The 24,184-nt window shown below is 43.2% G+C and overlaps 1 protein-coding gene across 1 annotated transcript in view; it reads right to left on the bottom strand.

Annotated features, from left to right (window-relative positions):
* Nucleotides 1–8,002: 8,002 nt before the first annotated feature.
* cica (capicua transcriptional repressor a) overlaps nucleotides 8,003–24,184 on the bottom strand; it is a 38,119-nt gene continuing 21,937 nt past the window's right edge. The window contains exons 7-21 of the mRNA XM_080013707.1: nucleotides 21,589–21,715; nucleotides 20,049–20,236; nucleotides 18,692–18,824; nucleotides 18,340–18,422; nucleotides 17,188–18,070; nucleotides 16,568–16,707; nucleotides 15,956–16,101; nucleotides 15,334–15,586; nucleotides 13,063–13,360; nucleotides 12,536–12,687; nucleotides 12,305–12,444; nucleotides 11,670–11,821; nucleotides 10,821–10,955; nucleotides 9,630–9,755; nucleotides 8,003–8,363 (exon numbers count right to left, since the gene is read on the bottom strand). Coding sequence (XP_079869833.1) covers nucleotides 8,128–8,363; nucleotides 9,630–9,755; nucleotides 10,821–10,955; nucleotides 11,670–11,821; nucleotides 12,305–12,444; nucleotides 12,536–12,687; nucleotides 13,063–13,360; nucleotides 15,334–15,586; nucleotides 15,956–16,101; nucleotides 16,568–16,707; nucleotides 17,188–18,070; nucleotides 18,340–18,422; nucleotides 18,692–18,824; nucleotides 20,049–20,236; nucleotides 21,589–21,715 — 3,192 coding nt within the window. The 3' untranslated portion in view covers nucleotides 8,003–8,127. The remainder of the gene's footprint in view (nucleotides 8,364–9,629; nucleotides 9,756–10,820; nucleotides 10,956–11,669; nucleotides 11,822–12,304; nucleotides 12,445–12,535; nucleotides 12,688–13,062; nucleotides 13,361–15,333; nucleotides 15,587–15,955; nucleotides 16,102–16,567; nucleotides 16,708–17,187; nucleotides 18,071–18,339; nucleotides 18,423–18,691; nucleotides 18,825–20,048; nucleotides 20,237–21,588; nucleotides 21,716–24,184) is intronic.

A 24,184-nucleotide genomic window follows, 5' to 3' on the forward strand; every position in this document is an offset into this window, starting at 1 on the left:
GTTCATTCATACTTCATAACATACATTTATAGGCAAACTTACACCAACAAGCCACAACAATTCAACCACCTACCTAATATTGTGTAGCTCCCCCACGTGCCGACACTCCACAAGACCTCTGAAGGTGTCCTGTGGTCTCTTTCACCAATACATTAGCAGCAGAGTCTTGTACCCAAAAAAAAAACCACGTAACAAATAGAAAATCAGTTTTCTTACTCCAATACTGTTAATAGAACTGTAATATTTGAGCTTATCGTAATTCGCTCTTTAATCATTTAGCCCCCAGGCCTGTTAAATATTGCGTTGTGTCGTGGTTAACATCAAACCCTCATGAAAAGAACATGTTATACTAAAACCATCAATACGCAAGATAAATGTTTCAATTGGATTTATTGGAACCAGCAGAGGGACCCAAGGTCGAGTGCATCCTGAGACCAGCAGGGGGTGCCAAAGCCTTCCACATAAATATCTGGGCCACGTCAAGGTTGCGTGCCCTTATATGGCACGGCCAGGAATTGTGGCCTCAGCGCTTTCCTGCGAGTGGAGTTTGCTGTTGTTTTTTCTCCCAATACACAAACTTTAGCGCATCGGACTCCTGTTCCAGTGTTTTTCCATGTTTCTGGAGTCCAGAATAAGATAGAAACGTCATGCAGAGATCCAGATTTTTTACTGGCACCTTGTCTCCTGGCACCTTGTGTTGGTTATTCACATGTTACTATTTTTAGTATTTATAGAGTGTATTGTGTGTAATCACCGAGTGTCATGACATTTCACTGCATGTATGGCTATGTACGTGACAAATAATCTCTTAAACTTGTTTAACCACAACATTTGGCGAGCCAGCCAGGAGGGAATGACGACTAAGACTGAGACCTGGAAGGAACTAGCCTGCACGCAAAAGACACTATTAACCACAAAAAATATATATTATTTTAAGATAAGCCAAGTTGTTTTTTTGTTTTTTTTATTTATACAAATTCGGTTTGTGTCTGAATGCAGGACTCCACCCAGGTTGAAGGTTTCGGAAAAGTCTCTTCCCCAACGCACCTAAAATATTGACCTAGTTAATTTTTTTTTACTGTAATTACAAATTTGTTCAGAAAAAGTAACTTAAACATAAACGGATGAGAATCAATGTGAATGTGTGTTAATGAAAGACCATGGTATAAAAAGAATGAGCGATTCTGTTGAATGTTGCTATAATCGGTTAAAGTAGAGTAGTATAAGAGACAACGGCGTGTATGTTCTAATTGCTCTTAGACTGAGCATAGCCTGCACTATGAACAAAACAAAACTAAAATAATTTTCTGGCAGCAGGGGCACCAGAAAATTTCTACTTAAAATCAGAAAATTACTGTCAATTTAAAAACACTGGCTGTGAAAAGAACAGTAATTATCTTTAACATAATTAACATCTTTTACTGTAATTTTACAAGAAATCTCCTTATTTCATGAAATCTTTTACTTTTAACATATATTAATTGTTAGAATAGTCAAACACCTCTAAAAAAAACAGAATTATTTTTTTACGATAAAGAAAATCTTAAGTACTATTATTACAAAAAGTACCATACATCTGAGACATTTACATAAACATGTAATTTTACTTTGCAAATGCCCAAGTTTAGATTAACTGTCCAGAGTTTTGCAGAAAAAAATCTAACTTTTTTAAAAAATTCACATCAGCACATTAATAAACAGTCAAAATAAATGTTTATTTTTCTAAATGGTAGTGTCTGCTGTACTGCGTATGTGCCAAGAAAGTACGGAAAATGCTTCGGGACAATCTTTATTCAGTTCACCTTTTACTATTATTAATGCAATGAAACTTGTTTATTGTCAAATAATTATGCACTGCAAACATCTGTTTCATTTCTTAGCTTAACTGTACTTAAACATTGTGTTATTCTTCATTTAAAAATTATAAACTGTAAAAAAGCGCATTATCTTATTGAGGTAGGATCAAATTTTTCTGCATAATACTTTAAAATCAGTGTGAAATGTAGTGAAATTTAGCAGCAGCTACCCAAAATGCTTCCATAAGAGTTATGCTATAGAATTTAAACGTTATGCCTGTAGCGACATTTTGAAAATGTTTCACAATATAAATTCAAATTAACACCACCACTCGATTATTTTTTAAATGTATTATTTAGTTCATGTGTGGTTAAGTTATGCAAAATGACAAAATATTTCTCTAGTCAAATATATTCTTGCAATTTAAATGTATTATTAACAGTGAAAATTCGCCATAACAAAGTGGATTTATTTTGTAAAATTGCAGAAAATGCTGTTACCTTTGAATAGGGAATACTTTATTTTTCCAGTTAGGTTTGTTTAAAATTGTCTTTAAAACAACAGATATTTGATGTATTAAATTTATACAGATTCTTCTGTTAAAGAATAACACATTTCAATAAACAGCTTATTCTTGTAATTTTAATAGAATCTTCCTATCATTGAAATACAGGGAAATTCTGTTAAAAAATTTTTTGGGGGGGGACACTGTAAAAAAATTTTTTTTCTTTTTTTAAAGCTTGTCCAGGGGGTTGGCACAGAGTAATTGCACACAAGTTTCTAGTGTTGAGGAAGTTTTATCTAGAAAGCAGGGCAGAGAGCATTGGCACGACGCACAGCCGATCAGACTATTGCGGGTGCTTTTGGAGGAGCTGTCCTAGAGCGCTGTTTTGCGGTCACCCTGATTGATTCTTTTAGTAAGTGGCTGGAAGTGGTTTTCACCTCCCACATTATGTCTGGACCTGTGTTCCAGCTGCTGTCCACGGCATTGAGCAGGGAGGACAATCCAAAAGTCGCGGGAGATGGCGCCATTCCACACACGAGGTCCACCTTACGTTATCAATAGTAGGGGGGGGGGTCACAAGTCTCCAAATCCATGATTTGATTTTAAGGTCACGATTTAATTGTTTTCAATCTAAACATATGTATGTTGCATTATGTAATGGCACTGACGGCTATGCCATTGTTCGACTATAGTCTTAATTTGTAAAGTAAAACACTTGTTTCTCAATGAGTAACTTTTATTTGAATATTAAATCATAAGTGACAAATATGAGAATTTTTAAACACACCTAAACAGTTAACAGCTTTATCAAAACGAGACTTTAGAATGATAAACATAAGTTACTTATTACACTACTTTTAAGTTACTCACTAAAATAAGTGCAGAAAAACAGATGCTGTTTTTGCCAGAGGGAAACGCAGGTATTAAAAGGCAAATTACTACCTGCAACTCCGATCAGAGCCATCTTTTCTCCGAACAGAGCAAATAAAAACTCTAGATGTATTTAATTTACTCAAGTCTCCTGCGGCTGCTCTGCTGTGGCGCAGATCGCCCGGTGGCAAATGCCCCGCGGAACCATGTTGTTTGTATGACACGGTTACTAAAGAGGCCGGATTCTGATTCTCATGTCAGTTCTAAACATAATGTGTGAAAGTGAATTTGAGTGTTTTTCAAGGAGCTGCAGACTAGCATGCTAGCCAAAAAAAAAAAAAATAGTTATGAAGTCTCCCTGTACTACACGGATGTCGCCACAGCCTCGCGTGTGATTTGGACATTAGAAAATGCAGTTTAGTTTTAGTCATTGATACTTCAGCAGGACACGACACTGCAAAACTCACCGCTGAGCCGCCATCACACTCCCTTCAATTCACCTGCTGCGTTAAGTAGATATCAAGCTGGCCAGCTGGGGGCGATACGACATCAGGATTCACGAATTGTGAAAAAAGGCAGGGAAAAAGTATAAATACATAGTACTATGACATAAAGCAGGAAAAAATATACATACCTATTATTATAAGAAATAAAGCAGGAAAAAAGACGTATATAAATACATATTTCTATTATTAGATTATGAAATAAAGCAGGAAAAAAGACATCAATACATATTATTACTATTATGTTATTAGACCATGAAATAACGCAGGAAAAAGTACATAAATGCATATTTATATTATTATAATTAGATCACGAAGTAAAGCAGGAAAAAAGACAAATATAAACAAATACAAACATATATATATAATGTCCAACTATTCATTGTCATAACCCGGCTCCCAGGCCACGACAATTGAGTTCAGGAGAGAGAGGCCTTTTATCTGGTTGGGGAGCACCAGTCCCGGGTGAGAATCTGGCTGACTGCCATGCCCGCCTTCCTCTGGTTCCTTTATGGACACAAAGGAAAACATAGTGAATGAATATAACAGAGAATTGCAACTAGAAACTATTTTGCTATTCATACAGTATACTGACACACACACCAGGGGCAGCTGTTTCATACTCACCAACTTCACCAGGTCCTGCGGCGTCCCAAACGTCTAATGGCTCCAGGTACATAATAACAAACCTCCTGCTCACCTGCCTGTCATCGTATCAAACTGCTTCAAAATCTGCATCACAGAACATGTCCAACGCAAAAACCCAACACCAAGTGGGAAGTGAGCGTCCTTCCCGTTCCTCCTCCTGGGGCCAACGTTAGTGGGCGCTGTTGTAGTGTTTTGACTTGGGGCCTTTCAACAGAAAGCCTTCCTCTATGACAATATATCATCAAAGAATCACAACTTGAAAGGAGGAGGAGACAGGGTTAAAGGTCTAACTCTAAAACGCTGCAGTCTTCTGTTACGCTTAAAGGCCAAAATCTTGCTCATGGAGGATTTAAGTGACAACTTTTAAAAACCATTCTCTCTAATCATTAATCAATCATGATGGATCAATTTCTATCCTAAAGACGATCCCTTAAATGTACTTCCAACACCCCCAATGCTTTGTGGTGAACAATCCTGAAATGTCACAAAATTGGAAAAGCAGAACATTCTATCTGCAAAATGTTAAAGATTAAATGTCAACACATGAATGATCTCGCTACTGAGTGCAACCTTCCTAAAGCCGGCTTTACACTGAATCCAACAAACGACAACAACAAAGCGGAAGGCCCTATTCAACATGAATAAATCTTCTATTTTATGAATTTATTTTTCATTTGAAAATAATATATATAATACAATAATTATATATACATAAAATTATCAAAAACAATGTAAATCAAGTTCTTGGTGTTTCAAACACTAGATAAAGGGCGCATTTAGACAGTTCACCCAGCGGTCATTAAGGGGCAGTCCGACCGTTGGCTGCATTTTCAAATTCAGTAAAAAGCCGGCTTCAATCATTTAAACTAAGACGAGGAACTGTAAAGATGGACCGCAAACGGTTTCCGTCCGTATTTTAAACAATTTCTTCTTTAAATACGGTCCGACATTTCAAAATATTCAGATACATTTTCAGAAATAATAAAACAATTTAAAAAATGACCAAAGAACTTGTGTTAGATCTTTAATATTTTCAATATTTTGATTTTTTTGTCATTTAGAAATATTGCACATGTTCAACATGCCTGTTTATGAGATAACACTCACATTGCTCATTCTAAAATTCCTTCTCCAAAGTAAGGACAGTTTTATCTTGAAGCACAATCATACAGTGTACACGCACACGTGTGTGTATGCGCGTATGTCTGTGTGTCCGTGTTTGTGTGTGTGCACGTGTGAGCGCACACGCGTCACAGAGGAACATATTACAAACTTTTTTTAAACCCCAAAGCGATGATAGATTGATAGTCGTCTGTTACCTGTGTACTTTATAATCTATGTATAATATCCTGAATCGTCTACGTTTGATAACAGTCAAGACGGCAAATAAAATAGTCGCGCCGACTATAAAAATATTGCCTCTAGAGAATGAGGAAGAAAAAATAGAATATTGATTATGTCATTTGGTGAAGGAACGAGAGGTTGTTTACGTTGTTACACTACATACATGTGCTTTGGGAACACACACACACACACGCATGCACACACACACTTACTTGCCCACACACAGACCTATATGCACATATATGGAAATATATATTTATATTTTCACACATCCAACTGTTTACATAGAATTAAAAGAGATACCCACAATAAGAACTACCCCTACTCTTCACGGAGGAAGAAAAGAGCCAAAAAGTGCTATTCAAAAAATCATCTTTGACTTTTAGTAAGTTATGCTCTCTATCTCTTCAACAATCGCAATAACTGTGTATGTCTGCTTTTTTTTTTTGTTTGTTTTTCTTTTTACCATAGTTATTGATAGTATTACAACAAATCCATCCTGACTGACTGCACTGGGTTTATTTATTTTTTTAATATCTATGGCACAAAGCCTTTTCCCCGAAAAAACAAAAACAACAAAATATATATAACCCACCTATTTTGGGAAAAAAAAAAAAAAAAAAGAACGTCCTATTGCACCATTTTTTACGGGGAAAGGATAAAGTGACTAGAAGGAGAGGAGGGGAGAGAGGGAGGGCTCCAGAGACCGCCCCCCAGGGCTGGTCTAGGATCTGCTTTTCCCTGAACGAACCCAAACCAGAACCATCCTGAGCCGGGACCAGTGCTTAAGGGCACTTTCTAAACATCATTTTCGAGGGTAGGGGTGGTACAGGGACATAATCTGAAGGGGGGGTGAAAACACATGTAACACGATAGTTATTTATACTAAAAACAATACTTTCCTGATTTTAACTTGAGGTGACCACCCCCCCCCCCACCCCCGCCGCCCCAACATCACCCTAAATTGTGCAAACATCTGATTTCATATTTGTTTTTTGTTTTTTTTACAAAAACGACAAAATGGAAACGGCCCATCCCGCTAACTTCAGTGTGACGGGTAAGAAGGAAGAGCGGAGAGGAGTTTTTTTGGGGGATGATTAGACGGTTTGGGGGTGGGGGTCTTTGCCCCCGTTTGTTTGTATTTTCCATTGTTTGTGTGGGTGTGTGTGTTTTTTTTTTTTTGTTTTTTTTTTATGCCAGAGAAGATGACGATTGCGCCACGCTTGAAAAAGACAAAACGAAACAAACCCCCCCCAAAAAAACAGGCCACAGTAAAACTGGTTATTTCCACGGAAACGACAAGAGAAAAAGCGCCGACATCATCAAATCCACAACGTTTGGTGGGAAATGGACCTTTGCTCCCCGTGTTGGTGAGTGCCTGTCATCCATGTTTGTTGTCATCCTCGTCCACTGTCGTCAACGCCTCCATCGGAAATCGTCCAATTTCTTCAAGCATTTCCCCTCTGCTTGTCCTCTGTTTCAGAAACACCACCACTGTTATAGTCTTTACAGAATCTCTCTTTCGTGAGATTTTAGGGAAGGAGGGAGGGAGGGAGGGACAGATGTACGTACAAACATCGACTCCGTCCGTTGAAAACAAGCAGACTGAAGGTGCGGTGATTGGTCAACTCCAAAACTCAGACTCAAACGTTGTTTCAGAAACATAAGATTCATGCGTCGAGTCCAACGTCACTACAATCACTAGGAACTGTGCAGGCCGATGGCTTGGTCAGATCAGGGTTGATTCAATGTGTGTGTGTTTCGGTTTGAATATGTGCGCGTGTTTGAGTGTGTGTGTGTGTGTGGGCTGTCTGTCTTGCAGCATCCAGGGGCCGTGGAATATCAGAGGTTTTCGGGGTTGTATTGGGGGGGTATTTGGGTCCTGCCCGCCGTGCTGAGTGGCGGGGGGGGTGGGTCAAGTCAATGGCATCTGAGGGCTGGCAACAGCAAACTGCATCTGCACAACAAGTGACAAAGTGCTTTTCGTGTGTTATGGTTCTTGGCGGCGGCGCAGAGAGTAACAGTCTTGATTTGGTAAGGGTGTGTGTGTGTGTGTGTGTGTGTGTGTGTGTGTGTGTGTGTGTGTTTAGAATGAAACCATGTGCATGCTGGGTATTCTAATGCACCAGGAATTTTTTGTGTGTGTGAGAGGAAAGAGAGAGTGTACCACAGAGTCAGTGTTTCGAACTACGAGCTACTTTACAATGTGCTGGAGGCAGACCTGGGCAAAGCAAATGCTGAAGACATTCGGAGAGAAATATCCACAAAAAAAAGAACCCCCCCCCCCCCCCCCCAAAAAAAAACTCTCCCCGGTCTGGAAAGCCATACATCCACTTTTGAGGCCTTTTTTTTCCGTGCACACTGAGTGGTTCAGATCATTTGAGACGGATTCCAAGTGTTTTTCTGCCCAGGTCTGGTGGAGGAACCGCCCCCTCTCTCTCTCTTCTCTCTTTTTCCCCATCACTCGCTTCTCGGGTCCTCAGGGCTCCCTCCCTTGTCCCTCTCCGGCTCCGCCCCCTGCTGGTCAGGGGCTCCAGGGTGGGCGTCGCCGGCCCCGGGGCCTCCGGGTGGCCCCAGGGACCCGGGCGTGGCCGTCTGCATGATCTTCTGGCGGACCTCGCGGATCTTCAGCTGCAGACACACCTTGCTGGGGAAGGTGTCCGAGTAGCGAGCCTGGAAGGCAGCCGTGGCCTGGGCTGCGTGGGGGAGAAGAAGTTTGAACATCCGGGAGAAAGTGGAAGTTGGGTCTGATTGAAACCATGACCTTGAGTGAGGAATCCTGTGTCACATTTTTAATATATATGATATATCTATAATAAATTCAAGATATGAATGGAGAAAAAGTATAAAGAATGAATACTACAATCTACAAAACTATTAGGATTTTAAATGCAAAACACTATATATTATACATAAATAAACCAGATGAAAATGTGTATTTAAATGAATTAATCCAAAAAAAACCCCATATCTCTCTGTAGGAGCCATTTATTGTATTTTAATAATATAGTTAATACTATTATTTGCAATGTTATTTATTTCTGTATATTACTAATTGTTTTGCATATTTATAATTGTTTCTATATACCGTAATTAATCATTATTTATTACCTATAGCCGCTCCCCACTGGCCGAGTAATTATTTAGTTGTGGAGTAATGAGGGACCTGTGAGTGTGTGTGTGTCGGGGAAGCAACAGTTTTCAACCGTCAACACGAAAGCCAACGTGAACCTAAAAGTGATGGAAAAAGAAGTAAAAGGAGTCGTGACAGAGGATAGATTTTGGGGAAATGGACAATGTACCGGACAAAAGAGAACGACGGATTCATGTTTTTCTTTTCCTGGATTAGGCGTTGAAATGATCCCTCCTCACCACCCCAGTGGCATTACAAGGCTTATATTAAAACGGAGGTATACGCCACTGTGGCAGTTCCGCCTCCCACACACCCACGCACAGAGACACAGGGAATGGGGTTGAAAACACACCAGTTTTATTGTAGAGTGGGCAAGGTGGAGCAAGCCCGGAGTAGATGGACGACATGTCATGACAAGGGCTCCTCTCCTGTGTGTGTGGGTCCCCAAACCCACAGTTCAGTGTGGCTGTACGCCTGTTGCTGGTCAGAGTAATCAACGAGCAACAGGCGTACAGCCACACTGATCCCGGGCCCATTTACCTTGACCCAAGACAGGTGTGGCTGCTCTAACCACACCACCCCCCACACCACAAGTAAACAGTGTGTAACTTGCATAGTGTGTTTTTTGCATTCAACAATTTAAATACAAAGCTGTGGCCTGCTGTATAAATGTAGCTATATTTGTGATTCTGTTTTTTTGTTTTGCATTGTTTATTCATCTTATTTTTCCATTTAATTTTGAATTTGTTGCATTATACAAGTATTTGTGAATAGTTATACAGAATTCCTCCCGTAATGTGCAGAATGAAAAAACACGCAGGTTAATTACCGGAGGGGAAGAAGCTGTGCTCCTGAAAGAGCTGCATGACGAGGGCTCGGCGCTGGTCCAGGGTTCTGCGCAGAGACGAGTACGGGACCCGGTCCAGATCCCCCAAAACATCCTCCGACTCCGTACCTGAGAGGACAACGTCAAGCCACCTCAAACTTTAAAACAACAATAGGAACCTACAGTTTGATGCGTTTTGGCCAGTTAAGTGGTCCTGGCCTGGCCTACATAAGTTGTTCCTTGGTTCTTGTTTTTTTTATATGTTGTTTTTTTATCATCGTTAGGTCACCAAAATAAAAAAACATTCGCTAGGAATTCACTGTGGTTGGCCACTTGTGTTAGGCTCCGTACGTATTTCCGTCACATCATTTCCTCCACATTTGACTTGCTAAGTAAAAAAAAAATTTTTAATAACACAAACATGACTATCAAAAATACAAAGATTGAGAATGGTGGGAAATATCGTGAAACATTTGAGTTGGACCTTACAGAATGTGAATTATAGAGCATCCGTCAAGATTGAGCCAGTCTGTTTTATTTCTTTTATAAATATTTTGTGTGTGTGCGGCTTGTAAACTGGGATGAGAAGCGCGGCAAAAATTTGGGTAAAACAACAAGATGTGCAATAATAGTAAAAGAGGGCGGCGCTGCCAGCAGGCTTCTGGCGGCGTCTGTAGTCAGTGTGGCAGAGCTATGAATAGCTCACCACCAACGTAGACACCGCAGAGGGAATACTGTCGTAGTTAGCGCTGAACCATGGCAAGGCCTTTACACTGTCTGGAAAACAGTATACTGCTAGTTCTGATTTGCTAGTAATACTCTGTAGGGTCTTTACAGCCACCATCAATTTAAGACATACCCCATTTTTGGGGAGGAAAGTTGCATTTGTCCATCTTACCCTGATTGAGGTGAGATGGTCGATTGTAATTTCTTCCCTGTGTGCAGTACAGAGACAGCAACAGGATGCATGCTAACTGTGTTAGCTCAATGCCAGGCTGCAGAGGGGATCAATTAGCCTAGCTCCAGTAGAATCAGGGAAATCCACCTCCCAGCACATGATTTTTTTTCATGATGAGTAAAAATAAAAACCTAAATAAGGAGCTCTTTGTTGTTTTAAACTGGAATATCCCTTTAAAGTCACCGTTAAAGGGACTAGGGACAAGGGACCACCACACCGCTCGAGTGGGGTTGTACCTGGCCGGTCGAAAGTGAAGATGTCTCCCTCACACTTGGCGGCACTTTTGGGGGTGTTGGGCTCCGAGCTGCAGTTGGACAGACAGCGTGTCTTCCTCCGGGGAGAGCTGGGGTCCTCCACAGCTGACTCCAGCTCTGGAGGAGAGGGAGGGAGGTAGAGAATGGAAAGGAGGAAAAGGGGGAGAGCCAGGGGGCAGACAAGACAAAAGGCAGGGTAAGATGGTGGTGGTAAAAAGTAGGAGAAGAATGTGAAGTTTGCAGTAGAGGAAGAGCGGTAAATAGAGGCAACGGAAGTAAAAGAAATGGACGATAGAAAAAGACAGGATGGAGGAGGAGGGAGTGGGGGAAGGATGAGTGAAAAAGAAGTAGAGAACAGGGAGAATGGTGTGAAAAGGAGGAGTGTTGGAGGTGATTTGATTAAGAGTGACATGGGGCGAGATGGGAAAAGAGATGGAGAAATAGAGGCGATGAAAAAGGAGGATGTTGGAGGAGAAGAAAACAGATGAGGAAAGAAAAATGTATTGACGTGATTGATAAGTCGGGAAATCAAATTTGGTTCAATGAAGATAACGTGCTATCAATCCAGGAATCAGTGAAACATTTGTACATTTTAACAATTTTCCTTGTTGCATTTCAGATTTAATCTGATGATTTGAGGTCATATTTTCTAACATAGTAAATATAAAGAAAATATGAAGGGTCTGGAATCTGGATATGTAAACAGAATTTTTACAAAATTAACTTAGAAGTGTACCGCAGCAGTGTTTTATGTTCAGAATCAAAATTTAAATTCACAGAATCGCCGTGATGTTACATAGAACTCCAAATCAAACGACTTCTACGTCTCACCGGTGGAGTTCCTCCTGCGTTTGCGGTAGCTTCCCAGGATGGCCCGGGGGGACGTGGCCAGGCTCTTTAGGGTGGGGGACGGCAGCACTTCCTCCGGTTTAAACTCTGGCAGCTCGGCAAAACGCTCGTCAAAGTACGCTCCTGACAGGACCCTTCAGCACAGAGGAAAGACGAGGGTTAGACTAGACTTAGAACTAGGGTTAAACCATAAGGGTTAAAACCATGAGGACAAAACCATGAGGGTTAAACCATGAGGGATAGACAATGAGGGTTAAAACCATGCGGGTTAAACCATGTGGGTTAAACCATGAGGGTTACGCCCGGGTTAGATCACGACCAGGGTAAGACCATGCAGGTTAAGCCAGACCAGGGTTAGACAAAGGTTAGGCCATGAGGGTTGGACAAGAGTTGGACCAGGATGAGACCAGGGTTAAGCTAGATTTAGTTTAGGGTTAGACCAGAGTTAGGCTAGCGTTAAATAGGGTTAGACCAGGGTTAGAACAGTATTATGCTAGGGTTATACAGGGTTAGGCAAGGGTTATACAGGGTTAGACTAGGGATAGGCTCCCGTTATATAGGGTTAGACAAGGGTTAGGCTAGGGTTATCTAGGGTTAGGCGAGAGTTTGTAACTTACTTGTCAACAGAGTCCTGAGTCTTCTTCAGCGGTGGGGGACGGACCTTGGCCTTTTTGGAGGGCGGGGTGGGGTCTCTGTCTGCAGGGAGATGGAGGAGAGGAGGAGGATCCAAGCCCAAGGGAGTGGGGGAGGCTCCAGCCTAGAGAGAAACAGAGCTGGTGTGAGCCAGTTTACATTTAAAGTTTAGGATGGAAGGATAGATAGATGGATGGATGGGTAGATAAACATACCTCTCTGTGCCCTGAGATGTGGTCCTCTCTCTTAATTTCTTTGCTCTCCTTCTTAACAGGTCTCTCCCTCTCTTCCTCCACCTGTTTTTCTACACCATGGCCGTCATTCAAGTTTTCCTCTTTGATGTGGTGATACTCGCCCTCCTCTTTAACTGGTCAAGGACGAGACAAACGCACTCGAAATGTGATGACATTAAAGGATGCACAACTGTTGTAAATTACATGTTTTAAAAAAGGCAGAAAATCGTAGCATCGTTAAGAGATAAAGTAAGAGCAGAGGAACAACGTCATATCTCTTCGGACTCTCATGGGCCAATGGGTTTCAAGCTAAACCCAAACTATTGTTCCACTGTCCACATATCTCAGGCAAAAAAAACAACGTCATATCTCTTCGGACTCTCATGGGCCAATGGGTTTCAAGCTAAACCCAAACTATTGTTCCACTGTCCACATATCTCAGGCAAAAAAAAACAAAAAATCGAAATGGTAACAACAACTGCAATAACCGAGCCAAGCACCAGCCTTACTTCTTGGGTTAGCCGCTGAGGAGCTAGCCGCTACAGAATTAGCACCGGCCTCTAGGTGGTGCTGTCCTACAGCCTGGGGAGCCGGGGCGTCGTCCTGGTCCTCCATCTTCACCCTCGCGCGCAGCTCCATCTCCCCGGCCCCGCTCGGCACCACTGACCCCTGTACGCCCGACGCCAACGGAGACGAGGGGTTCACGCCCCCCTGGGCGACCGCCGCTGCTGGGGGTGGCACGGTTGTCATGGAAACCACGTTTGTTGCCAGGGCAACAGTTGTCGTGGGATAGATGGCAGTTAGCACCTGATGTGAAGCGACAGAAGGGGCGGGGCAACATGTGCACTGGGTTAAATATAGTATGTAGGGGGACCTTTCATACGGATTAGGCCATGGGCCACATTTGATAAGACTTTGTCTATATACACTATATAGAAGAAGAAGAATCTTTAATCGTCACACAGCACACCACAACAACACATGCATTCATGCAAACACACACATGCTTTGGATGGTGGCGGGTGAAATGGGCCCTCTGCATTTAACCCATCCTGGCATCCCTTCCTCCTGGAAGGGCAGCCAGGAGCAGTGGGTAGCATTCAATGACATGCCCGGGGATCTGGTTACGTATATCGCTGGTCAGACGATGATGTTGTGCATGTTTTTGGTGGGGGTCCTTACTGATAGTAGGTGGAGAAACCCCATGTGAGCACGGGGAGAACATGCAAACTCCACACAGAAAGGCTCCTAATTGGGAGATAACCAGCCGGAGCACGGTGCCAACAGCGCCCCAGGCGGGAATAACCCAGAACCTTCTTGCTGTGAGACAGCAGTGCAATGCACTGTGCCACCGTGTCACCATATATACTATATATATATATATATATATATATATATATATATATACACACACTATACACTATATACACAATATATACTATATAAACTATATTTATACACTCTATATACTTTATACACTATGTACACTGTATACATCTCATCTCATCTACGTTCTCAGTGTCGTTCTCGCAGTCTGTCAGTATTCACTACACTAGCGTTTGCCATGGCCACGCCCCCTTTCCGTGAAATAACAGGTCCTCGCTTATCGACCAATAGTCAATTCTGACCATTAACCATTTTGCTGGGGCCTACAAGAACCTCTTGAAGGACCACCCAGAGGTCCACGGACGACAGATTGAGAACCACTGGTATAATACACACACAAAGCCGTCCATAGCTGAGGAGTTCTTTAGCTCGACACTAAACCACAAACTGCTCACAACAAGTGGGTTGGCCTTTTGCTGTCAATGTGCGAGTGTGTGAATGAGCGGTTTAAATGTAAAGCTCTTTGAGTGGTTGTAGCAGCAGAACAAGAGCGTTATGAATGCAGTCCATTTAGAAACCACAGGTGTTTTACAGCTGAACTCTGCGGTTTGAAGAGGGAGCTATTTTATCATAGAAATAGCACAACTATACAGCAAAACAGACATTTGTTTGTGTTTTCCTGGCTTCATACAATATTCTAGGTGGATATATTTTACTCAAAACCCTATGTTAAAAAATCGAACCAAGGTTCATTACATTGAAATAAAACACAATATCAGACCAAACATCTTGTTTCTCGGATTAAATTCAGCGGCAAATATTTCAAAATTCCGTCTCCATTACATAACGGTGCAATGCACAGAATGACGATGATATATTTCAAACAAATCACAATGACAGGCCATTCGTCAATATCTGTGCTTGTGTGTTTCTGCATTCTTGTCAAGTTGCTCAAGGTCAATTTTGGAGTTCCACAAAAGTAAAGGAGGTCAAAGGAAGCCTTGAGCGTGCATCAGCCACAGTGTGAAAAAGGACACTAGCTGCCTCTAAGTGTGGAATGGGAGTTATATCAGCTTAAAATAAGTTCACTAAACATAAGCACAAATAACTTTTACAATAACTGTTGGATTTTAACTTCAAATGGACTAGTTTTACACAAACAACTCCACTATTTTCATTAGTAAACTCATATCATGAACTCTATATTGTCACTCCAGGCTGCAAAACTTTAGTTTTTTTGTGATGAAAAAAGACTCAGAAAACAGTTCCATAGAAACTTAGAACATTAAATAACCTGGTGTTTCTCGATGCACTCAAGGTAACTTTACCGAAGTTGGAGTGCCTCAACTAACTGGACGGTGGAGTCGCCAATTTAGCAGCTATTCCTGGACAGACCCTTCGGCTCTTATCGGTATCACTGTTCAACAACCGCAGCGCGTTACGCTAGCCCTCACCTGGCGACTGGCAGTTGCGGCGCCCTGCGTCGGCGTCTGTGATTGACAGCTGAGTGGCGGAGCCGGAGCAAGCAGCGGTGCCTGACCGGTGGCGGCGACGATCGGCTGCACCAGCGTTTGTCCGACCGAGGAACCGATGGCGGCGAAGCCCAGGGTTGCCAAAGGCGATGGCAAATAAGCGGGGCCCGTAGGTGGAGGGGCCTGTTGGGCTGTTGCCGTGGTTACCCCTGGGCCGGACTGAACGTAGGTGATCCTGGGGAAAAAAATTTAAAAATAAAAATAAAAGTTTATAACAGAGTTAAGTTCAGTGTGTTTAGCAGGAGAATTAAGTACAATCTCATCATCGCGCTGAGATCCTAAACTGATTCTACACTTCTTCTCAGAATCTGAGCTTGTTTGCTCCACAAACATGTCGCTCTAAACGTGAGATTTGCTGACTGTCATTGGCTTCGAGAAACGGCGAAAAAGTGACTGAATGGTTCATAAAATGGAGAGACGAGGAGCTCTGTTGGTCTTGAGTTAAACTGAATATCTTGTATCTCTGACCAGCTGGTGAATAAGGCGTGTACATTGTGTTGTGTTTGTTCCTGTGCGTCGGGGTGGGGCGCTCTGTAACAGCTACCTGGTGGGCGGAGAGGTCAGCAGTACAGTCTGTGGTGGTGCGGTGCCCGGAGCCATCACTGCTGCCATGGAAACTGGGAAAGGGCTCCCAGAGTGCACTGCTGTGGCGGCAGGGTGGACCACTGGCATGGGGGCAATTTGGATGATCTGCACAGGGGTTAGCATGTCCATGTTGGTGAAACGGTCACAGAGAATTGGGCTGCGAAGGGTTAAGCAAGGTGTAGCCACTGATACAAACACAAACTGCTGCTCTAACGTACTCATGAAACCAGTGAATACAGTCCCTTTCCACTCGTGGATCAAGTATAACTGTGCAGAACGTTTTGTCTGCTACTGGCAACCCAAACTTTCTTTGTAGTGTACTTGATACTGGCAATCTAAACTTGCTTTGTATTATACTTTCTACAAGCAACTCTAACAAGCGTTGTAGTACTTGCTACTTGCTGTAGTATACTTGCAACTGGTAACCCAAACTTGCTTTCTAGTGTACTTGCAAATGGTAACCTAAGTGTGCTTTCTAGTATATTTGTTACTTTTTGTGGTATGCCTGCTGCACGTAACCAGAACCCAGTGATTTGAGGTGTTAAACACTTGCTGCTGCTTATATAGCTACCTTGTTTCCTGCTGTGCCGTTCTGCATAGGAAGGGGCGGAGTCACCAGGGAGATGGAGGGATGAGGAGGTGTAGACCCTGTTCTGACTGTTGCCATGGGAACTAACATCTTGTTCTGTAAGACCGGTGACTGGGCTTGGACTGAAGAGTGTGAATGGGAGAAGAAAAGACAGAAAGAAAAAAGGGGGGAGGATGGGTTAATCAATAAATGAAGTTTCCCAAAAGAAAGAGTCAAATACAACGTGGAAGTGAGGATGGGGGCCGAAAACGATAGAGAGGAAGTTTCATCTGAATGGCTGAACCGCTTGGAGGTGACAGAAGGTTGATTATGACTCCGCTATGAATAGAAAGTGATTAAGGGCCGGGTGGGCGGCGGGGGTCTGGAGAGCGCTCGCTAACACGTCAACAGCCTCCTGTCAATCATGCTAGCTCTCCCCGCAGTCGGCCAATCACAACCCTGTCAGCCACCTGTTTCCACTATCTCTGGGAAGAATTATGAAACAAAGTTTATGTTGCTATTTAACTGAGAACTTCGGGGGACGAAACATTTTGGCATTTAACACGATTGAAAACCTACATTGATTGACTTTCTCTTCAGCCGACCCCTTACGCCCGTCTCACCTCTGGTTCCGGGGTTGACCAACGCAAATCTGATCCCCGCTCCCGCCCCCGAGTGTGCGCCATTGGCCACGTAGGCGTTGGTGGGCGGGGCCGAGGACAGGGCAGAAGACAGGGTGAGGACACCGGTGGTCTGCTGGGTGAGCTGGGGGGAGGAGGGGGCGTCGCTGGGCAGGATGTACTGGACTTGCGCTAGCGGCTTGGGGCCAGCAGGGGACACGACAGAAGCAACGGTGGGGAGGAGATGGGGCTGGAGCAGCGGGAGGGGCGGCAGGGGGCGGGGGGCCAGGAGCTGCAGTGGCTGGCCGGCCGAAAAGGCCCCGCCCAGAACTACGCTAGTGACCAGTCCGCCGCTGGCACTGGGAGGATTGGGGGAGGTGCGTGAGGACGGGTACCCACCCCCTGCGGCTCCTCCCATCAGAAGAGTGGTCTTGTTGTCCGGGGGGAGGACTCCCTCCGGCGGCTTGCTGGCGATGGGGACAGGCATGCTGGCGACGGGGCGTACCACGTTGGTCACCATGGTGGGGGCCATGCGGACAGGCCCGAGGACCTGAGTGAGGCCGTGCTGGGACAGAGCCAGGGGGGCGTGGGCGTTCAACACTGAGCCCGGGATGGAGAGAGAGAGAACCTGCCCACTTCTTCCTCCGTCTCCTGCCTCACCTCCTGCTCCTGCTCCTCCTCCTCCTCCTCCTCCTCCTCCTTCAGCTGGGTCTCTGTTGGATCCACCCTCGTCCATCCCTTCCTGTCCTCCTTCTATCCCTCTCGTCCTCTTTCTCTCCGACCCACCCCTGGTGCCGGCGCCCCCTCCTCCGCCATTCCCTTGTGTGGAGGAGGAGTTGGAGTGAGGGATGCTGGGAGAGGAGCGAGACACTGGCTGGAAGCCATGCTGGAAGGAGGGAAAAAAGAGAGACACACACACACACACAAGGAGATGAAAGTGATGAAGTCATCACTTCAGCTAGAAATTTTCATTAAGTTTTAAAACTTAACTCAGGAGAAAACACTAAGTTCCCAGAGGTAATTCGGGGAAACTTAATACTGTACTGAAGTGTTCAATGGGTGAGGGTGATAAGAAATGGCGTAACAGCATAATAAAAAATAAAAAAACCCTTAACACAAGGACAAACATACATAAAAACAAAACCTTCATTGTACCTGTCCGTCTGGTTCGTCCTCATCGCTGTCAGTCACGCGCTCTTTACATTTCAGGTCGATTGAACCTTCAGGGCACGAGTCCTCTGTAAAAGTGGGTTACAATCTTTGGTCAGAGGTCAAAGTTTCATGCGTCCGAAATGATGGACTACGTACTCCACTACTACAATACCAGATGCAGTGTCATCTTGGTACTTCTTAGTCCTATTTGATGCCAACTTTTGTTTTGAACTACATGGTATGATAGTATGCAATTTTGGATGCAGGGCCAGTACCCAAATTCAGCTTCAATACCAGTGAGGAACACTGAAACACAACGCGGACTCATCATAAAAAACAGAAAATGGTCACTCACCCATGACATCATCGTCTCCCTCCTCTTCACAGATGACCATGCGCTCTTCATCACTGGTCACGTCATCGCTGGCTCCGCACTGGGCCAGGGAGAGCGGCGGGGGCCGGCTGCGAAACAAACCAACCCCATCCTCCTGATACGGCCGAGAAGAAACAATTTCAACATTTAGACAATCGAACCATGGATTATCTATTTTTCATTTAATGAGTTATGATTTCCATGCCAGTTTATTTATTTTACAGCACAAATTAATTGACATTTCAGCTTCCACATCAATGTGCCAGAGCCATGAGCAAATTTTAATCCGTAGTCCCAGACAGGTCCCTAACATACATGACCTTTGGTGGTGGGAGGAAACCGGAGCACCCAGAGGAAGCCCACACAAACACAGGGAGAACATGCAAACACCGCACAGAAAGGACGGGTCGAGACAGTTGGGACTCAAATCCAGGACCTTCTTACTGTGAGGCAACAGTGCGAACCACTGAGCCACTGTGCCTCCAGTAGCAGAGAAATGTCAATGTTGACCTGGTCCATGGCCTTAGTTTAGGGTTTATATTCACAAAAGTGAAAAGAGTTACACTCTCGTAGTTCAGGAACCTTTCAGATCAACCTCTCTCAGCATATCTTATACATGCGCAATCAAAACGGGAGTAAAAGATAAAACCACTGTGAGGATTCTTTACGTGGACTGAAATGCTTTTCAAAACAAAAGCGCGCTGCTCCCTTGTGATTAAGTTTTAAAGAGTAAACACCATAGCAGCACACCTTCAAAGGAGCGAAGAAGCTTCCTTTGAAGGTGGCTGGAACTTCACAGCTCCACTCACCCTGGAGCTCTTTAGAAGGTTTTCTACTGTGGAATGGAGATAAGAGTTTTCAAAAGATTCAGATCTTTTTGTTTTGTTTGTTTATTCACTTTAAAAAAAGCCAATGTGCAACTAGTCGAATCTTTGTGCTTAAGTCCATGGGAGCGACAGCGACCGATGTTTGAAATCACATGAGCTCCACTATCTTATGCTCCAATGCGTGTCAGGTCACGTTGATCTAATTCTGCTCAATAAAAGTTACTTAGGGAGCACTTTAACTTTCTAATTCTTAGGTTTATTATATCCTATTTTTCTATTATCTACTTGTGATTATCACCCAATAATTGAGTGAGCTACAATTTCTCTCTGGGGATGAATAAAGTATCCATCTATCTACCATTCTAAATTTTCAGAAGCAATTTAATCCTGGACCACACTATCCCATCGCAGTCTTTCTACGGCAAAAACTCAATGGAAACCGCTTGTGAATATCTATCCCGCTAAAAAAGGAGATGTTAGCTATTGGGACAGACCCATGGACGGGCCCGTACCTTCTCCACGTCCCTCTCATGGCGCTCCAGGGTGTGCACGGCACTCTGGGAGAACGCTCGGGGGCGGGATTGCTGCCCCCCGAAGGCCCCCCCTGCCCGGCGCTCAGACCCCCCTGGCCAGCCGGAGCCGCCCCCACCGCCGCCGCCGCCGCCCTTCCCGTCTGCGACTTGGGCTGCCGACTGTGGCTCTGGAGGAGAGGGGGAAAAGATGAAAGGCCCTTACTGAAATGCAAATGGCGGCTTATTAAAACTAAACACCGAGAACCAGTCCGATTTTCTGCTTAAAAAAAAAAAAATTAAAAAAAAAGATAAATGTAGTGACCGCAGTGATTCTCATCCCACACCAAGGACCCTCAATTTGGTACGCGTTAGGCCACAGACCACATTTGACCAGATTTTGTCTCTGGAACCCAGATCTGAGAAGATTTTCATTATAGATTTAATTTTGTGTCTCTAGAGATATAACAGTCATTATTGCACTTTCTCCAACGGTGCTGATGTCATGGAAATTAACTAATAGAGGTTTCAACTTTTAAAGATTTTGCTGGGGACCCCCTGGAACCTCTTGAAGGACCCCTGGAGGGTCCCCGCATCCCCACGTTGAGAACCACTGATCTAGGGAATGAAAGCTGCTGCTGTTTAGAGTCTAACAGTGCTGCTATTCATCCGCTGGAGATGGTGTGATATATAAACAGATAGTGTGAGGATTCCAGGGTGGGAATAAACTTTACATATGAAATCTGTACGTTTTGGGATGTTCTCTCATCGTTTCATAAGAATTCTCTCTATTAACCCTAGAATGCAGAGGCAACTTGATGCCCCTAGAATGCATAGGGCCGTTCAAAAATAATGACCCTGCTTAATTATTTTTATTTAGTTAGTATTTAGTTAGTATTAAGTTTGTACATATTATTTAATCAATGATTATATATATTTTAATTAATTAACAAACAATTAATCAAACTAACTGAGAAACAATGAGAATATGCATTCTAGTGTACAGTACATTTTGGAATTTTTTCACCCTCCATCTCACAGCTCTTTCGCATGTCGTTTCACAGGAAATTCTCTCTCCATTAAACACACCTCTTTCTCACACACACACACACACACACACACACACACACACACACACACACACACACACACACACACACACACACACACACACACACACACACACACACACACACACACACACACACACCATGTTCTCTCCTTTTCACACACACCCTTCTCTCTCTCCAGTTGAATTCAAAAGTCTTTATTGGCATGGGGGAAACATACATTTACATTGTAGAAGCAAATGGAAAATAAAAAATGATATATAATGTAAAATATAATGTAATTAAAACAGAAACATGTAAATGTTGCAGAGAACAAAAACTATTTTAGCTCTAAAATGTGAAGATAACCTAAAATATATAAAAATATAAACATTGCTGTTAAAAAGATATAAACAGATAAGTGGGGATACTCTCTCTCAACAAGGACACCCCCCCCCTCTCTCTCTATCTCTCTCTCTCTCTCTCTCTCTCACCTGTGCTCTCAGACATGCTCCTCTCTCTGGCCTCCTTGGGGGTGCCCCGCCCCTCTGAAAGCGACTTTCTGCGGTCCTTGTTGCACCACTTCCAGTCGGGGTGGGCTTTGAAATGGGCCTCCTTCACCTAGAAAAGGGAGAGAGAAGGAGAACAGAGAGTTGGAAAAAAAATAGAGAGAGAGAGAGAGCAGTAGATAAGGTGGTCATTCATGGTAATTATGGCCAGCGGAGTACAAACGCACCGACACAACACGAGTAAAAGTAACACACTGACATTTTCCACTGAAATAAGTATAACTCCTTGATCCTAAATGTACTTAAAGTATTCAAAGTAAAATTAATTGTCAGATCCAGTGCCATTATGCTATTTACTACATAGTAATAATTCATATTTATAATTGACACCCTTTATACTCATAACTGTAATACTTTATCCAGTGCGCAGTATCGCATTTTGTATATTTTTACATATCTGACTATTTTCTGTTTTGTATTTTTTTTTGTCTATTTGTACATATTTATCAATTCATATATTTAGTTAATTTTATTATCATCTATACTCTCCATTTTCTTTGACTGTTTTTTTTATGCTAATCATCTGTAGTGAAACGCACCAAACCACGGCAGAACAAATTCCTAGTACATGTAAATAAATGTATCTGATGGAATAAAGTGATTCTGATGACATAACAGAGGCCATATTATTTATAAAGTGCTACTGGAGCTTTTTTTCTGCAGATGATTCTCATGTACTTGTACTTTGTTACTATCCACCACTGATTGCTTGATATGTCTGCCTGTTCATACTGGATCTGTCTCTTTCTTCTCTTTTATCCCATCCTCTTCCCTCAGGGTTTTTTTGGGAGTTTTCCTCTTACCAGCGTGAGGTATGAAGATTAGAGGGGGCACCATCAAAACGTCCTTTGAATGTGGGCATGAAGCGCCCTTTGAGACCGCAAAGTCGGCAGCGCGCTACCAATGAAGACGGAACTTTATTAAAAAGAACCGGCGTGGAACGCATCCCTTAACTCCGCCGTCGGTACGTGCAACACAAAGTGTCACGGCGATGCAGTCATGCTTTTTGTGAGAAATTTCAATGGAATTTAAGATGAAGACATTTTTTTGAATGAATCGTCCCTCTTTTATTCAATCATGTATTAGAGGTACAGTAAGGTAAGTATCAGGGAAGGCTAAGAACTCGATATTTCTATGAACTGTCATTAGAACACATTCCTTTAGTTTAGATAGCAAGGTAAGAGATTGGAAAGGGTAAGAAATAGAAACAATTTCTTTAACACTGAACTTCAGACGGACAGGTAAGTAGGATTTTCTTGGTTCTCTCTCTATGGATGTATGAAGGAAAGTATAAAGTGAGTTGGTTCATCTAGAGCAAGTGTGGCAGCTTAGTTTGAAGGAAGTATTAGATGAACTGCAGACAAAAAGTTTATGTTGAAATCCAGACGTCACAAATTCAAATCAAAGACTTTTGTAATGTCTTTTAAGGCCTTATTTGAATTGAAGACTTTATATCAGGGGTGCCCAATAGGTCGATCGCCATTGACCGGTAGATCGCATGCCATTAAAAAAAATAAAATACATAAAAAATCTGCAAGGAAAAGACAAAACCGTGGTCAACATGATCAGTTCTGTTCAGTAGTGCAACTTCTGTCCTCAAAGCTGCAGCGCCATGATTTGGGGAACTTTCAAAACCTTGCATCAAAGCTGGAGACCCAAGGGAAGGCAGGGAGGGGAGGGGTGCGAGGAGCGCCCCGACAGTGCGCTACACAGAGCAGATTGAAAACTGTCTGTCAGACTTTGACAAACGGTTTCAAGGTGCTTTACTGAAGCCAATCGCTACATTTATGTGGTTCCCATTTAGGGAAGATATTGAAGTTGATTCACTCGCATCAAAAACTGCAACACTGTTTCACCTGAACTCGTCTGCAGTGGAGGATGAGATGCTAACACTACAGGCTGACATTGAGCTCAAGTCCAGGGCTCATGGACCGTTTTGGAACTTACTCGCGGAGGAAAATTACCCAAACATGAGGAAATGTGCAACCTCCTTGACTGCATTATTCGGCTCTACTTATTTATGTGAGTCAGCCTTTTCCCACATGAAGATTATTGAGTCAAAATAGCGTTCCACCATAACGGATGATCATTTGGAAGCCTGCTTGAGGCTGGCTACCAGCAGCAACTGTCCGGACTATGCAACCCTGGCCAGCCCCTGCAAGTCATCAGAGTAAGGCAGTGACCATAAATGTATTTAAGCTATTGGGCCGTAAGGGTTCATGCAGGGATGCAAGGGACGCCAACATATATTGTATATATGATATACATATAAATAAATATATTAAGCATTTTTAATGAAGGTAGATCATTTTGACCTGGTCATTTTAAAAGTAGCTCGCAAGCTGAAAAAGAGTGGGCACCCCTGCTTTATATGATATCCTTAGCGAGCAAACGAACCAGAGAAAGCTGATAAACCATGACCACCACCACCATGTGATGTTTGCCGGTGGGTCTGAGGGTGAAGTTCGCTCTGGGGGCTTGGACATACTGCCATAAAAAATCTCCAAACACACTATCTTTT

Source organism: Zeus faber (genome assembly GCF_960531495.2).
Source record: "Zeus faber genome assembly, chromosome: 1".
Lineage (NCBI taxonomy): Eukaryota > Metazoa > Chordata > Actinopteri > Zeiformes > Zeidae > Zeus > Zeus faber.